Source organism: Cibotium barometz, chromosome 8 (assembly GCF_041138505.1).
Source record: "Cibotium barometz isolate CiBa-2024 chromosome 8, ASM4113850v1, whole genome shotgun sequence".
Lineage (NCBI taxonomy): Eukaryota > Viridiplantae > Streptophyta > Polypodiopsida > Cyatheales > Cibotiaceae > Cibotium > Cibotium barometz.
This window is the reverse complement of record NC_141053.1, coordinates 41,611,109-41,628,608: the sequence shown is the minus strand read 5'-3', so window position 1 is coordinate 41,628,608 and position 17,500 is coordinate 41,611,109. Positions and strand designations below refer to the sequence as shown.

Here is a 17,500-nt window from a genome sequence, read left to right as displayed (position 1 = left end):
TATCTATGTACATTAATGTATATGTATGTCTATATATATTAATATATATGTATCTATATATATATATTTATAAGAATATGGCACAGCAGAAAGAGATAGCAAGACAAAGCACAATAGACAATGCAATAGATACACAATGGAAAGAATTCAAAAATTTTGATTATACCAAAGAGGTACAAGTGATGGTATTGTCCACCCGTGAGCTCTCAAGTAGAACATAGATGGATATCTAGACAGACTTTGGATGGAGGATATATGAAGTGTAGAAGGGGGTGGATACTCACAAGCATTGGATGCCTTAGCTCATGGCAACCATGTCCATGTATAGTACTGCAGCAGCAGGCAGTGTGGTAGATGCGTATACAACGAGGGCAGTTACACTGCATAGACACGGTCACCGCCTGCATATCAAGAATGCGACCCACCGACCACCGCCCACTAATGATGGACCTGGTATTTGAGGGAGTATTCTAGGAAATATTCCTTATATTATTGCCTCGGGGACTCTCGCCCTCGAACCCCCACTAGCGGGGCTGCTAGGCCCCTGGGACTCCCCAACCAAGACGCTGCCCCAGGCCCGCCTCTTAGCATGTATCTCACTTTAATGTATAATGCACATTTGTTAGGCCCCCATTATGAGAAGTAGCCATAGTGCATATGTCTTTAGTGGGAACCCCGGCTTTAGACACTGATGGGGTCACTTTAATGTATCTCACTTTAATGTATAATGCACATTTGTTAGGCCCCCATTATGAGAAGTAGCCATATTACATATGTCTTTAGTGGGAACCCCGGCTTTAGACACTGATGGGGTCATTATTGTGACCATTGATGATGGTTTGAAGATGAACTAGGTTTTTGGCCCAATGCCAAGTTGATGAAGATGGCGAGTGAGCTGGTCCTTCCCAAGAGCCTTGGTGAATATGTCAACGTCGTTTTGCTTTGTAGAGAAATACTCTAGCTCCACTATCTCATCCTCTATCAGCTCCCGCACATAATGATACTGAATCTCAATGTGCTTCGTGCAAGCATGAAACACAGGGTTCTTGGAGATAGCCATGCAACTCTAATTGTTGTATCACAAGATTGTGATTAGAACTCCCATGTCAACCAAGATTCTTCTCAACCATACTACCTCACATGCAGCAAAGCAAGCTGCCTTATACTTATTCTCCGTGTGGAAGAAAGTGCCACTCTGAATTCGGGCATGGATCTAGTTGATTGACCTTGCTGGTCCTCAACGGATGAGTCCATGGCTCTTTTATATGGATCTGTTGGTTGATCTTGCTGATCTTCAACAACGGAGATTCCATTTTGATTTTATAAGTGAAAATATTACTGGTTACTACTATGAGCTAGGAACTATCGAAAAGGCCCCTGAGTGGACAGGTGGTGAGCGTTCTGGTTGCCAATGATGCCATAGGTACATCGATGAAAGAAAAATTAGAAATTAGGATTCAACTGGATATTTTGGAAGTTTATGATCAGTGATACTATAGTTTCATTAAAAGATTGTTTTAAAGACACTGAATCTGTGAAAAAGGCAATTTCATATTGGGTGTGTAAGTGGTGTGACTAGTTCTAAGTTTGCATGAATATTCGGCTACTAGGGAGGCTAGGAACTCTTTTTCCTAGTACCCGGGACAAAACCTAACCAAATTCTTAATTGGATCCCATCACTATAGTGGTTGGGCGATTGGCTAACCCATGGGACTGGATGGGGTTAGGTTGGTGGACTGATGGGTCCCTAAAATGAGACTCGATTCTGTTATGATACGATAGATGAAGTAAATCTCGGATAAAAATTGTTCTATGGAAAAGAATCAACGGCTGTGTCTCTCAATGAGGAAAAAAGCATTGGTCTCTATGATCCAAGTGCAATCTTTTCGTTGATCTGACTATGGGACTTACAGGTTCGGTCAGATCAGTTCAGTTAGTTAAGGCTTTTGACTACGATAGAGTAAAGTTATCCTAGAGGAATCGCCGGTGCTTTCTGGGCAAGGGAAGTTTTTCCGGGTTTGGTTTTGGAAGAACCGATGGATTAGTCTCTTGTCCGGATATCCATGGGCGAGGCCCCGAGTGAGGGACCCTGCCTCGTGCAAGAAGTGCTACTTCCGCTACTAGCACCCCTGAATTCGTTGCACGGTGGGGACAGGGATCTTTCATGATTCTTGCTGCTCCATGTCACTGCAGCACTCCCCAATGAAAACATAAATCCACTGGCAGATCTCCTATCTGAGATGCTACCTGCCCAATCTGCATCTGTGTACCCATATAGCTCCAATGGTACACCTTCTCCATAAAACAATGCATAATCAACAGTGGCCCTCAAGTATCAAAGTGTGTGCCGCACACTGTCAAGATGTGGTTTGCACGAAACCTGCATAAAATGGCTCTCTAAGCCAACAGTGTAGCTCAAATATGGCCTGCTAATGGTGACATAGATCAAACTCCCCACAATATTCCTATACATAGTGGGATCCTCCAATACATAACCTGCATCCACACTAAGCTTTCCATTTTGATCTAATGGCACCGAGATTGGCTTACAATCAACCATCATATACTTGGACAACATGTCCACCAATGCATACTGTCTTTGTGACAACCAAATACCCTTAGGTGTGCGAATGACCTCAATTCTCAAAAAGTAGGGCAGATCTCCCAAATCCTTCATCTCAAACTTCCTTTTGAGAAGACTTTTCACATGCTCAATCTCTTCCAAGTTGTCACCCCCCCAACAATAAGATCATCTACATATATGGTGATGATCACAATACCCTAATCACTCTTGCGCACATACAAAGAGTGATCTACATCTACCATATGAAAACCAATAGTGACAAGATACTCAGCAATCTTGTCATCATGACCTATATCCTCAAAACCTAGTGGTTGATCCATATACACCTCTTCTTGCAAGTCACCATGCAAGAATGCATTTTTGACATCCATCTGATGTAAAAACCAGACTTTAGCTACAGCCACTGCAATCACAACTCTCATAGTTGCCATCTTTGCAACTGGGGCAAATGTCTCCTTATAATCAATCCCATGTGTTTGCACATATCCTTTGGCTACTAATCTAGCCTTGTACCTGCTTATGCTACCATCATTGTTATGTTTCACCTTATACACCCACTTACAGCCAATAAATTTCTTGCCTTTAGGCAATGGCACCAAATCCTAAGTCTCATTTCCATACAATGCATCCATCTCCTCATCCATAGCTTTCTCCCAACACACATTTCCAATAGCCTCGTCAAAACATGTGGGTTCTACAACCTGCACAACTTTTGCCATATATGCATAGTGATGTGCCACATAACCATCATAAGTTAACCTCTGCACAGGATTTTTGACTCTTCCAGACCTTCGTAACTTTGCATTCATGGCTTCCATAGCCTTCTTCACACCAGGTGTCCTCATTGCCGAAATCCCAAGATCCTTATCAAGGCTCATCTCCGAGCCACTAGAATCTCCATCAACAAGAGAATGCTCTGCAGAAATGTCGGGCATACTAAGGGGCTCAACCACTTTCTCTTTGCCTTTATGTGATGTACCAACTACATTTTCAGGACTGGTATTATGACGCAGCAGCCTACCACTCCATGGTCTATCAACAAAACCGCTAGATGAGGACTCTCTTATTCCACTCAATGACTATGATTGCTGACTTGCATTCTGTTCAACCACATTTCCACTTACATCAGCCCCCAACAGCATCCTTTTCAACAGCATACCAACTACTCATCTCATCAAATACATCCATGCTTACCCTCACTTCACGTGTAGCAGGATTATAACATCTATATCCCTTTTACTCAAGGGAATACCCAATAAATACACATTTTTCTACTTTTGGATCCAGCTTGGTACGTAACTCATCTGGCACATGCACATATGCAATACATCCAAAAACTTTCAAGTGACACAAATCAGGTTTCTTGCCAATAAACTTCTCCTCTGGCATTACATCATGTTTTGCTGCAAAGTAGAAGTCATATTCATGATATAAATTGTTGTAGACACAACCTCAACCCAATTGCTACGTGGCATATTCTTCTCAGCCCCCATCAATGCTCGTGCTATCTCTGCAATGAGCCTGTTTTTTCGCTCACAGCAACTCCATTTTGTTGCAGTGTATCTACATGTAAATTGTCTCTAAATGCCATTCTTTCGCAAGAATTCAGAGAACTCATTGGAGAAGTATTCTCCCCCTCCATCTGACCTTAGGCATTTCACATGCTTTCCTGTCTATTTTTCAGCCATAACTCTGAAATTTTGAAAATGAGTGAACACTTCACTCTTCTCCTTCATGAAGTAAACCCACACTTTCCTCGTGTGGTCATCAATGAATGTTACGTAGTACTACTAGCCACCCACCATAGACATAGTCTATGGTCATCAATGAATGTTACGTAGTACTGCTAGCCACCCATAGACATAGTCTTCGCAGGATCCCATACATTTGAATGCACAACATCTAATACATTCTTGGTAACATTTCTACCATGTTTTGTTTGCTTTCCAAATTGACATGCTTCACCAACTTTCTACATACCTTCAACTTTCAACTTAGGTAGCCCTGTCACAATTTGTTTAGTCTGCATAGACTTCATTCTTTGCACATTGACATGCCCAATTCTCTTATGCCAAATGTATGTATCTGCAACAACTCTTAAACCATTTGCAAACATTGCAGCACTCACTTCAGGCATATTTACATTCAATGTAAACATTCTACCCACTCTGTTGCCTTTTGCAACCAACTTGCACTTATCTTTAAAGTCTTCTACATAACAGTCATCATCAAGGTTTAATCGAACCTGCAAACCTTGCTCAATCATCTGGCCACCAACAAAAACCAGATTCTTTAAAATGTTCGGAACATGAAGTACATCTACAAGGTACTTAACCTTACCATCCTACATAGACAGTGGCACATCCCCAACATGGCAATCGGATGAGCAGTGTCATCCCCTGTTTCAAAACAAAACCTGGTCTTTCGAGACTCTTCATTTCCTTGACCACTCACCATGACTTGTCATGTGGTTTGAAGCACCTGAATTAATATACCATGCGTCATCCTTACATATTGCTGCATCATTTCCAGACACAGCATTAACCACATGTTGCATAACAAACAACCTCTCATTATCCTCATTATTTCTGCTAGAGGATGCATAGTTGTTTTGCTGCACTTTTCCATTTTGCATGTCACTCTGTTTCTTATAGCAATCTGCTTGCACATGTCTAGGCTTACCATAATAAAAACACCCTCGTGTATCATTATGTTGCCTTTGCCAATTACCATGACCTCTTTGACTCCCCCTGCCTCTAAAATGGTCTCTTTCGCCTGTATGTTGTTGTTATGAATCCTAGGACTGTTGCTGTTGCTAACCATAATTCTGATTACATGTTCGGCCACCACCTTGGCCACGTCCATGACCTCTACCTTGTCCTCTACCTGCACTTTTGTAGAAGGCCTGCTACTCTCACAAAAGTGTTTCTATTTTGTGAAGACGGTTGATCTTCACACAAGTTCTTCTCTTTAATGTGATCAACATTGACACCAAATCTGTGAAGTTGGGAATGTTCTCCCGAGTCTGAATAGACATCTTGAATGCCTTGTATTGTGGCCCGAGACCATGTAGACACACTTCCACCTTATCATCATCATCAACAGAAACACCAATTTATGCAAGGGATTCCACAATGCCCTTGATCTTCAAAGCATAATCATTCACAGACATATTCTTCTTTTCCACAGTATATGAAGCTCATTCTTCAAATAACTGAATTTTTCATACCTTGGTGTTGGTTTCATACAGCTTCACCAAGGTGTCCCATGCCTCCTTAGGTGACGGCATCCTGTATATGCCCAATCATAGTGTCCTGTATGCTGATAGAAAGCCAATACATGACTTTCCTTGCTCCTTGATTTCAATCCTTAAACTCTTTTATATCTGCAGCCCAGCAGTTAGATTAATCTCCAGTATCTTCGGTGCCTCCTCATGTTCACATTCAATGTAGTCCCACAGTAACCTTTTCCCATCAGGAAATTGGTCAATCTAAACATCCAAGCATGGAAGTTGTTCTTGTCAAGCTTCTTTGCAACAATCTAGTTTATTCCATCATTTGACATCTTTTCTACAACACAAATTTATCAGCCCCCAACAGCACTCTTGCTTGACCTGCACAAACTGTTGTGTTCTTTGCACAGCAGGCAGCGGTACTATACTGCACCCAAACTGTCACAACCAATGACCTTACTTTGCATACATACACCCAATGGCAACTTTGAGACCTTTTTGCAGCACACACAGTGTTTGCATAACCAATCGCCCTTCCTGCAGTTCCAAAACAAAGTTCTGCAGAGAATTGAAACTTATTGCGGTGCTTGTGAATGCCTGCGAAGTGAAGAATGGAGGTCCAGATGTGCCCAAAACGCGTTTTTGGCCTGAAAACATTGTCCAATCAAACAGTATAGTTTCCTTGTATCTTTCCTCCCACCGCGAAGAAAGCTCCTCAATCGGAATTCGTTTACCGATGCCTCCCGAAGAGCTCCCGACAAGGGTGTAGTAGTAGCCAACACAAAGGGTGAAGAGTAGATGAAGCTCTTGCCCTCGTATCGCTTCCTATGCTTCTCTTGCTTACCTCTCAGCCCTTAGCATGAACTAGGCTCTAATACCATGAAAAGATGTCGGGGAGAAGGGAGCTTGAGCTCTTACAAGCACACATACACTCACATAAACCCTAGAAGAGAACACACAAGGTGAGAGGCTGAAATTTCTTCTTCTTCTTCTTCTTCTTCACACAACAAAAGAGGTCTAGAAAGAAGATAAAGTGACTAACACACATAATAGAGTATATACAAGCGGTCCATAATGTGAACACGCACTAAGAGGAGTGGGTAGGTGTGGACTAGTTGGTGTAGTCCAGCTGTAGAATCTCTGGCGAAGATATATCGGTGCCAGCTACCAAACCCGCTAGTGATATAAATGTCGAACGGTCATGCAGGCACCTTGTGAGTGTCAGTTCATGTTGAGCTTGACATCTCAACATGATTGACAGGAATTTGTCAGCAACAATGGGCTCTCTGTTGATCTGGTGTGGGAAGTGTGCATAGCACATTGGGGTTCAGTCATGACAACGATAGAGAGAAGTAATGATGGTCCAAATACCCCAAGAACAAACCTAGCAGAAAGAAAGCATGGAAGTTGGTTGGCAAAGGAAGGATATAGACACAAGATTTCTCTTTACGATGCATGTACTACACCGATATAGCGTGAATGCAATTTTACAAAGCACAAAGGCAGTCTCTTACACTCAAGGAAAGCACATAGGGAGAGGCCCAAGCTTGGAGAAACTAAAAGAATGGTGCTCTACAACAAGCCCTCCCCAAGTGGTCCGAAGAATGGTGCTCTACAAGCCCTCCCCAAGAAGAACAGTTAATCAGGCAACTAAAGGAACACCCATGTACAGGGCACATACCCCTCACGCTAGTGACAAAGAGAGTACACGTCACAAGAGACTGTCAAGGGTGGTAATTGATATTGATGATGAGGCCACGCATCGACCATAGTACAACACACATGTAAGAGACCGTAAGTATTCTGTGGGAGGCCACAGAAGATCAATTTCAAAGAACATGATACAAGCAGAACCCCAAAAAGAACTGTAGAAGTCACAGAGGACAATGTCATTAAGCACAAGGTGAATGAAGCAATATGGGCACTCTGAAGGACATGCATTGGCAGTAAGGTCACATGTAGTGGAATGCCTCGTGGGGAGGACAAGAGGTGTGGGCAACACATAGTCAGATCTGTTAATGATGTGCTTGCACCTTCCTTTGAAGGCTATCGCAAGCACCCTAATGGTCTCATTAGACAATGGATGTGGTTCTACCCTGACCATGTGCTTCATTGCTATATAGTGGACAACAACATAGACCCAAATCCCAATCCACCACCCAAGATATGGCCAATTGCTATAGGAACAAACCTCACAAACGAGGAGGTATATTCATTGTGGGAAGGTGGATACCAGGTGGATCGCAAGAATGCAAAATGTGTTGTGCCCACCCCATCGCATAGCAGTGGGGCTTCAAGGTTATTTATTACAACTGCAACTTCAAAAGATCTGCCATATGGGTCCACTACTAACATAGAGGCTGGTGGGTCAAGCATGCGAAATAGCATAAGAGTCAAGTACCGCATGTCAATATCAAAGGAAGCAGCCAAGAAAATAAAGGCTACTTTGAAAATGAAAGCTATGGTGGTAGAAGAAGTGCAGAGAGTGGAGCATAAGTATGAAGTTTTCAAGATCAAATCGCTCCTTGTGTTGAAATATACAAGTGAATAGGGTGTGCGCAGGAACAAGCCCTTAGCAAGAGGCTGTAAAAGAGAATCTGTAAATGAGAGAGAAGCTGTAAAAAGGTGAGAAGTATCTACTGAGAGAGAATAAAGGGTAGCATGAGAAGATTTCGGATGTGTGGAGATATTCTGGGAAGAGGTGGAGAGAATTATGCAAAAGAGGTGGAGTGAATCAAGGAGAGATCAGTGGGATTAGATGCTTGGATGTAAACTCTATAAATTGAGGCATTGGCCTAATGAGAATTTGCTGGTTTTTGATTATCCATACCTACATTAAGCTATCAGTTAATTGCTCACTAATCTCATCTTAATCATCATCTAATCTCTTTGTTTTAATGATGTTGATTCTAGCATTTGATCCACCATAGCTCATCACATTGCTGCAAATTTAACATGGTATCAAAGCCTAGCTTAGAATCCATCAAATTTATGAGCCCATTATCTTGCTAATCACCTAGTTAATTAGGATTAGAAAAAAAATCAAATTTTTAGCTCTTTTTCAATCTATGAACCTATGTACCCCCAGCTGGTGGAGGAGCTCTCTCTCCCTTCACACATAACATTGTCCCAAACCCTTTTAGCCAAACATAGCTACACTCCATATGCTTCAGCCCATCATATCAAATCATTAAACCGTCGGTGCATGCTGCTGATTTTTGCATTTTTTGAAGCGCCTATTTCTGGAAGAAAACTGCAGATCTACTCCTCCAAAAAAGTAATTGGTTTAATTCCTCTTGGCCCCAGGGGTTTTCAAGGGTGCTCTACAAGCTGGTGAAGACAATTTTTTATTTCATCAAGTCTACAATGAGATCCAAGCTCTGCATCAAACCTGCGGGTGACTTTGGTAAAATAGAGATTAAGCATTCAATGTTTGGTCAAATCTTGTGTTTCTTGGCTTAATCCTCTACTAGACTAAGTGCTATTGATGGCTTTGAAAGGAGTTGAGCTCATTTGAACTCTAAGGTCCCAGATCTGGCCTCCCCGCATACTCTGTTTTCTACACACAAAATAGAGGATTATTTTGCTAATCAATGATTAATCAACACTAATCACTATATTTTGGTGCAATTGAGGGTTCAAATTAACCATTGGTGGGTATCTGATATAGAGATCCCTATAACTTTAGATTGCAATTCGGAGATGGTTTGATACTCCAACCATTCAGTACATATTTGTTACCCTTGGCTTTATGTAATTTCTGGTGAATTTATGCTGATAAATCTGTTTTTGTAATCATCACCTAAACACCAGATTGAGTTGTAAAAGGATAGACACTGCCCTTGAATCTTGAAATTGGATCGAGGTAAGACCCCCTTCACATCATCACTCATGAGCACGGCACAAGAGATAGCCAAATTTAATGGAGAGCAGTTTTATACATGGCAAACAAAAACCATGTATCTACTCATGAGGAAAAATCTATGGGGGCTAGTTGAGGGAAGAGATGAATGCCCAGAGGTGAGTGGGGAAAATGAGTGGAAGATCAGGAATGAGAAATCATTAGGACTTATCGCACTCAATTTAAATGATGAAATCATTCATCACATCACAGGGATACAATGGGCAAAAGATGCATGGGATGAACTCAATAAATTATTTGACACTCAAGCAAAAAATTCAAAGATAAATATGTTAATGCAATTCTACAAACTGGATATGAAGGAAAGTGAACCTTTAATCACACACTTGGACAAATACAAAAGCATTAAGTAACAACTAGCAGCCATTGGCAAGAAGGTAGAAGATGATGAGGCACTAGCAGTGCTTGTGAAGAGTGTGGACAAAGGTGAATATGAAAACATTGTAGCAACCTTAAAGAATGTACCTAAATTGAAGCTGCACAAGATAGAAGGAGCTCTACTAGAGCAAGAGACCAAAGTCAAAGAGAATAAATGGTTGGACTCAAGAGCTGGAGAGGAAAAAGCATTCTCACCCGAGGAGGATTCTCACGAAGACGAGGACGAGGAAGAGGCAGAGTAGGAGGAAGGACCTTCACTTGCCACAACTGTGGGAAGCCAGGACACATGGCAAGAGACTGCTACAGCAAACCCAATGGAGAAGGAACGACATCGGCAAACTTCATGGAGGCTCCTAAGGAAGTGGAGTTAGATCATCTTTTCTGAGAGAGAGAGAGAGAGAGAGAGAAACCCCACAACCTAATGTAACCTGCCCCAATAGAGTAAAACCACCTCTGAGCCACCGATGATGTAGGCCATGTGGTAGATGTATGTGTGAGCACTTTAGTCAAGGTCACGAGCACTTGTAGTAGCCTTGGACACATAGAGAGAGAGAGAGTGTGTCAAGGACTATGAGTTTAGGGACTTGAGGCACTAATCGCGGACTACCAAGTAAGAGGGAAACTTGGTATAGGGTCCAGGTGTGCTAGGATTATTCACTTGAGGGGAGGTGTTGAAATATACAAGTGAATAGGGTGTGTGCGGGAACAAGCCCTTAGCAAGAGGCTATAAAAGAGAATCTGTAAATGAGAGAGAAGCTATGAAAAGGTGAGAAGTATCTACTGGGAGAGAATAAAGGGTAGCATGAGAAGATTTAGGATGTGTGGAGATATTCTAGGAAGAGGTGGAGATAATCAAGCAAAAGAGGTGGAGATAATCAAGCAAAAGAGGTGGAGTGAATCAAGGAGAGATCAGTGGGATTAGATGCTTGGATGTAAACTCTATAAATTGAGGCATTGGCCTAATGAGAATTCGCTGGTTTTTGATTATCCATGCCTACATTAAGCTATCAGTTAATTTCTCATCACTAATCTTATCTTAATCATCGTCTAATCTCTTTGTTAATGATGTTGATTCTAGCATTTGATCCACCATAGCTCATCACATTGCTGCAAATTTAACACCTTGAATGTCGGAGCACATTCATTATAAAGTTCTTAAGGATTTGAGAACTTATGGCTTATACTATAAAGGCATGATGTTATTCGATGCCTTAGTAGCAATTTGTGTTTTATTGACATCTTTCATAGTTGCAAGTTCGCAACTATAGTTTGATGTTCCAAATGAAACACAAGTGTTGCATGTTTCCTTGGTCGTATAGTACTTAAGGAAAATATGTGTTGTGTGTCTTGCTTTCCTTGTCATAGTACTTAGGGAAGTTAGAGGTGTAGATGACCATATGGTCTACACACAAACACTTGCTTACAATTTTATGAACCGTTTTTGTGGACGAAAACTCTTCTTGAAGGGAAGAGTAAATAGGTTGACAAAGTTTCTTCCAACTCTAAGATGTGAAAAAATATGAGCTCGCTAGACTCTTTAATATCAAACATCTCTACAAACTATATGGCATGCCCGTAGAGATAGAAAGTGTGATAGTCATCTTTGAAATCAACCATCCGTAGATTGATGGTGGTCAAACTGAAAACCCAACGAGGTTCTAGAGCATATGCTTGTGCATAGATGAATAATCTAGTGGAGAGGAATACCTCTCACCTTTGAAATATGTTTTTTGTTGTTCACGATGACTAGATTTACTCCATTTACGTTGTTTATGGACTTACGTTGTTTATGGACTCTATTCTAGATCTCTCATGGCCATAGAGCTAATATGCAAGGAGAAGAGTCAAGAAATCAGTAGCATAGCATGGTAGCATAGTCTACAAATATTTAGTAACGTAGTCTACAAATGGTTGGTAACGTAGTCTACAAACTTGAGTTGCCAAAGAGCTCTCGAGTACACATAGTTTTTCATGTCAATGGCATGTGAAAACAATGTATCACCAAGATAACGTAGTTTGTCTTAAAGTTGTTGAGTCCTTAGAGTTACCGCACTTCCACATGAACCAAGGAGAATTCTTAGGTTCAAAGATCGGAACACGAGGTGTACTGTGTACCGATGAGAAATTGTTAAGTGGAAGGATAGGTTGAAAAGGTCTTAAACTAAGAACAACTGTATATGCTTACCAACAACTTTCCCCAGTTGTTTTCGTGGACGAAAACTCTTTAAAAGAGAGGGGGGGGGGTAATGTCACGTAGCCTGTAACGGCATGCGGGAGTTGCCCCCCAAAGCGACAATGAAGCTCGACCAAACATGGAGTCCACATGCCAGAGTGCATGTGACGAGTGTGTCCAGGGTTCAGGGGTGAGGCACCCATGTCGAAGGACCATGGGCGGCTGGGCTAGTGTGGGCAGGCAGGCCACTATATAAGCCGGCAATGTGGATACTTATCCTCATTCCTCTATGGTTGGGTGGTGACCATGAGCTCTTGCCCCTCCTTGGCTATGGTGGCGATTACGGCGATGTAACAAATACAATGATGGCTACATTCCACACCCGTAAGAGGGAGCTTACATGCTTGTGGTATAGTGTTTGTAAGGCTATGGTAGCTGATGAATCATATAGTGATGGGTCTCATAGTGCACGTTTATAGATCTATAGATGTAGGGTGGCCATGAGTAGATTGCATCGGTCCAAGATCAAAGTGAGTGTGCCACTGTTTATAATATTAAATTGACTTATAATGGACTAAGAGAAATTGCTACACAAATATCGCATCTTCCATGGCCATCTAGGCTCATCTTGGGCCCCACAATTCAATAAAGATTGCCTTGAGAAGGTATCCTAAGCAAGGTTAGTGTGCTTGTTTTTTTGCTAACAATCCACACCAACCTGTAGCCTATTTGGTTGTTTGCATGTGGAAACTAAGGTCATTGTCTAATGTCTAAAATAGGCCTAGGTGTAAAGTTGCTCAAACATGGCTTCTCCTCATAAAGGCGACCTTACAACATGAGTTCATTAAAACCAATACAAGATAGAGTGAGGGTATAGGTATCCAACAAACATTTAGTGCCTCCCTTTGAGCCTAAGAGCTTGTGTACAACTAATACTAATTTATTAATGATCAATAGAAGTTCATTATTTAGAGACTAGTATGGATCGGTGTTTAAGGTCATAAGGTTTCAAGAATTTGCCTAATCATACATACACTAGTAGCCCATTAGCCCATTAGAATTTTCCTAATCATATATACACTAACCCATCATACATACACCCATATAAGCTAGAATGCATACCCACATACATACACTAGCCCATATTAAGCTAGGATTCTAGCCTGCCTGCTTATACATATAGTAGCCCATATTAAGCTAGAATTGTAACTTGCTTATACATACAGCAACTCATAATGCATACCTTCATGCATACAGTAGCCCATATTAAGCTAGGATTGTAGCCTACTTATACATACAGTAGCCCATATTAAGCTAGAATTGTAACTTGCTTATACGTACACCAACTCATAATAAGCTAGACAAGCAAAGGTAATGGATCCATCACCCCACATATTATTAGATTGGGTGGCTAAAGCCTTGGTTGGCCTTAAGAGTAAAGTGGGTGATAAGATATATCAGCTTAAGGCTTAACAAACATGCATTGTACAGAACTTGCATGCACCCTCCCACGAGTGGGCACATAAGTTTTTGGTCAACTCACGGATTATGTTCATAACAAAACAAAATCAACAAGCCATGCAGTATATGATAAGAAATATAGCCTAGCACATGTACATTGAAAGAACAGGAGTGCTTAAATAAAGACCTACACACACATGCACACCTAAAATTTGAAGGCTTTGGTACCCTCCCAAGGGGGTTTTATCTTTTAAGAGAAGGTTACTATAAAACAAAAAAAAAAGGTTTATATATGTTCCTTCAAATTTCTTCACTAAGAATTCAAGGTAAAGGTTTAATATGATCCCTTCAAATGAAAATCTTGGGGTTGTCCTTCACATGTCCCATACCTCTGAAAGTGGATTCTAATCTTAGTGGAATGTAATGTCATTACCAACTCTCTCAGTACAAAAACCATAAAATAAAAAATCATGTGTATATGACATGAATTTGAACACAATCCCGTATAAGGATAAGGTACTTGAACACACAATCACAGCCTACAGGCCTATATATGAGCATTGGGTCCTGATAAGCTGAGCCACTGGGCAAGTACCGCGCTGACAACCACCCATTGGAATTTGGAGATTTAATACAGGTAGTTTTTATCAGGCAGTGAAGCAGCATTTTAGATAAAATGCATTGTGAAAGCATGTTTCCTTGCACTTTTTTGCCTATTCAGAAACCTCCATCTATATGGACAGTCTAGATTCAATTTTACATTGTTCATCTTCTTTTTTCCACCTTGTCCATGGCATCTTTTCCACCCTTTTCTGCTACTATGCTCAAGCAGGAGGAAGCCCTTCCTGAAGCAACCTTGTCCTTGGTCTTGGAGACATTTGGTACCCCTAACCGCAACAAGTAAGAAAGAGGTACTAAATGATCTCTGGAAACCCTCAAGATGTACAACCCTGATGCCACCAAGTCCTTAAACCAGAAGTTTCTCACCTCCATGTGACCTCGAACTATGTTACTGCATGGAGGTAGTATAAGATTCAGCAGCTGAAACAGTTTCTCAATGCCTTCCAGTCCCCACCAATGTCATGGGACCCTCCAAGCACAACGCCACAAAGGCCCTCTCTTCCCCACCCATTGCAGGCACCATGGATGGATGGTGATGGGTGCTAGCGCAGGGGGGTAGCTCCACCCCTCAAGAACAAAACGCTCCTTGAAGAGGGGATTAGCATGGAGGAGGCGCATGCACCTAGTGAGAGCGAGTGGGATTTAAAATACATGCCATTCAAGTAAAGTTGGTCGCTTTTGTACATACTGAACTTTTTGGAGTCCTCAAATCACATAACTATCATACATCTTTGTTTGTTAATGCTTCTGTGTGTTGACAATATCTAGTCAGTACACATTCATCCGAAATTATGAGGACAACCTTGAAGTGGATAGAGATGTAATGACATCAAGTAGTCATGACTGTAACATGGTGCTAAATATTACATTGAAATCTGACAAGATAATGAAGCATATTTTGTAAAAATATCATGATGACATCTATAAGAATCTGCACAAGGCATTGAAATAAAACATACATAGATCCAGAAGACTTTACGGAGTACCTGATAAATGGTTCTGCATAAGGCATTGAGATGAAACAAAACATAGATCCAAAAAAGTTTACTGGCTACATATCACATGTAGGGGTAAAAATTGCAAAACCAATAGAAAACACTACAAGCAGAACTCCCATAAGAATAGAGCCTGAATGAAAATGAGCACTGAGCAGCAGCCCAAAATGTATCATGCTGCACAAGAACGCACACCCATTTCTTCTACTCCATAAACATGAGAATCTGGTCACACTGTTGTTTCTTTGAACTGTGAAATGGCCGCCTATCCTTTACTTGATGTATCCTTTACTTGCTGTATTTGATGTATGCCAAGTCATATGCTGCCATCTTTGAACTGTGAAATGGCCGCCTATCCTTTACTTGATGTATCCTTTACTTGCTGTATTTGACGTATGCCAAGTCATATGCTGCCATCTCACATTAGCATGGCAAAACTAAACAGTTCTACCAAAAACTTAAGTTGGAACATCATTGTTATGAAGCACCAATAATGCTAGCCAGAAATATCTGAACACATGCTAATATTTCTTCAAAAATCCAACTCGAAATATCTTGCAGAACGCATGTAACCACCAGGTATAAAATACATCCACAAGAGCCCAGTACAAAGAATTTCGTGAGCTCAAGCAAAATAGGACCTCAATTTCAAAAGGAAAATTTGACATCACCGAACTGCTGCTAAGTAATCTGAAACCCACAATTATATGGGCGCTAAGATGCTGTAATTACTGCTAAGTGCCATATATGTACACTCAGATCCTGTCCACCTAGCATCTTTGCCTTGAAAAAAAGCTCTCACATGAATCATTCCACCACACAAAGATCTTCAAGAAGCCAGAAATTGTTCGGGGGAATGATGAGTCCATACATTTCAAAATTGGGATACCAACTACAATCAGCAGACATGCTCTTAGTGAGCTCAGTAAAGATCAGGCTGCAGTTCCGGGAGAGAAAGTAGCTGCCCATTGAACTGTTTCTTGCCTTGAAGCAGGCTTTGATTCCTTTGAGGCTCACTGCTTAACAACAAATCCTGGGGAAATACATCAAATTGGTGGCCTTCAACAACATAATCATTTATCCCATTGTCTATAAGAGAGGCATCAATATTTATTGGTGTTGAGTCGATTGCTGCAAATGCAACCAATGGATCTTCATACTCGTACCCTTCTGCCACACCGCATGCTGGTGCTTCAGTGTACGCATTCAAATATTGAGGAGAAGAAACCCCTTGAGTAGAGAAATTTGCTTGATAACCTGGGTGTTGCCAAAGTGTCTCTGCATTGTGTGTGCTAGAATTCCTTATTTCTTCATCCAACAGCTTCAGAATTTCTTCTGCATCAAAATACTCTGAATCCTGCAAATCTCGAGCTGTTGCAAATTGCTCTGTGATCTCATTCTCAGATGGCAATGGAGGCAAGCTGAAGCCAAAGTCCAGAGAAAACAAATCCTGTTGTTCATGTAGATCTCTGGCCTCTGCAGTTGATGGATTCAGAGCGACTGGATGATCAGCTCTTTCTGTCATGGAAGCAGGCACTCTGCAAAACCCAGCCTTCAAAGGCACCACTGTCGGTTTGCATACTTCAGGCTCCTCTTCAACAGAAAGTTTGAAGAAACCTTCTTCACATTCTGGGATGGGCTTCATATCTGACACACCTGTATCTTCATCTTTAGAGCTAGTTAAGCAAGAAGAAGACTTACCACTGAACATGCAACTAGAAGAGACCTCAGATGATGGAGGGCTAGAAGGCTCGGCAGAATCCGACTTCATTGACAACCCGATCTTGTCGTAACATGACGCTGGAAGGGGCAAAATTCGGCAATTTGTAACCTCAGGCAAGTTGAGGCGTGCACAAGACCCGTAAAGAATTCTCGCTGCTTGATCATAAGCAAGGGCAGCTTCTCTTGCAGTGGCAAAGGTGCCCAGCCATAACCTCTCACCTCTGTTGGGTTCCCTTATCTCTGCAACCCACTTGCCCCAAACCCTCTGTCTGACTCCTCTGTATTTGCAGTAGGCATTCTCCGGCCCACCTTTACCCTTCATGCAGCCTTTCTTAGACCCCTTGGCCGGAGCTTTTCTTACCTTCTTGCTCACCTCACCGCCACCCTGTTCTTCGCTGCGTTTCTGGTTCTG

General features: G+C 41.6%; 1 protein-coding gene across 1 annotated transcript in view; it reads right to left on the bottom strand.

The window, feature by feature from the left end:
* Positions 1–15,402: 15,402 nt before the first annotated feature.
* The window catches only part of LOC147636280 (uncharacterized), a 2,852-nt gene continuing 754 nt past the window's right edge, over positions 15,403–17,500 (bottom strand). Inside the window, exons 1-2 of the mRNA XM_086801724.1 lie at positions 15,719–17,500; positions 15,403–15,631 (exon numbers count right to left, since the gene is read on the bottom strand). The exon at positions 15,719–17,500 is cut by the window's right edge and continues 754 nt beyond it. Coding sequence (XP_086657850.1) covers positions 16,289–17,500 — 1,212 coding nt within the window. The 3' untranslated portion in view covers positions 15,403–15,631; positions 15,719–16,288. The remainder of the gene's footprint in view (positions 15,632–15,718) is intronic.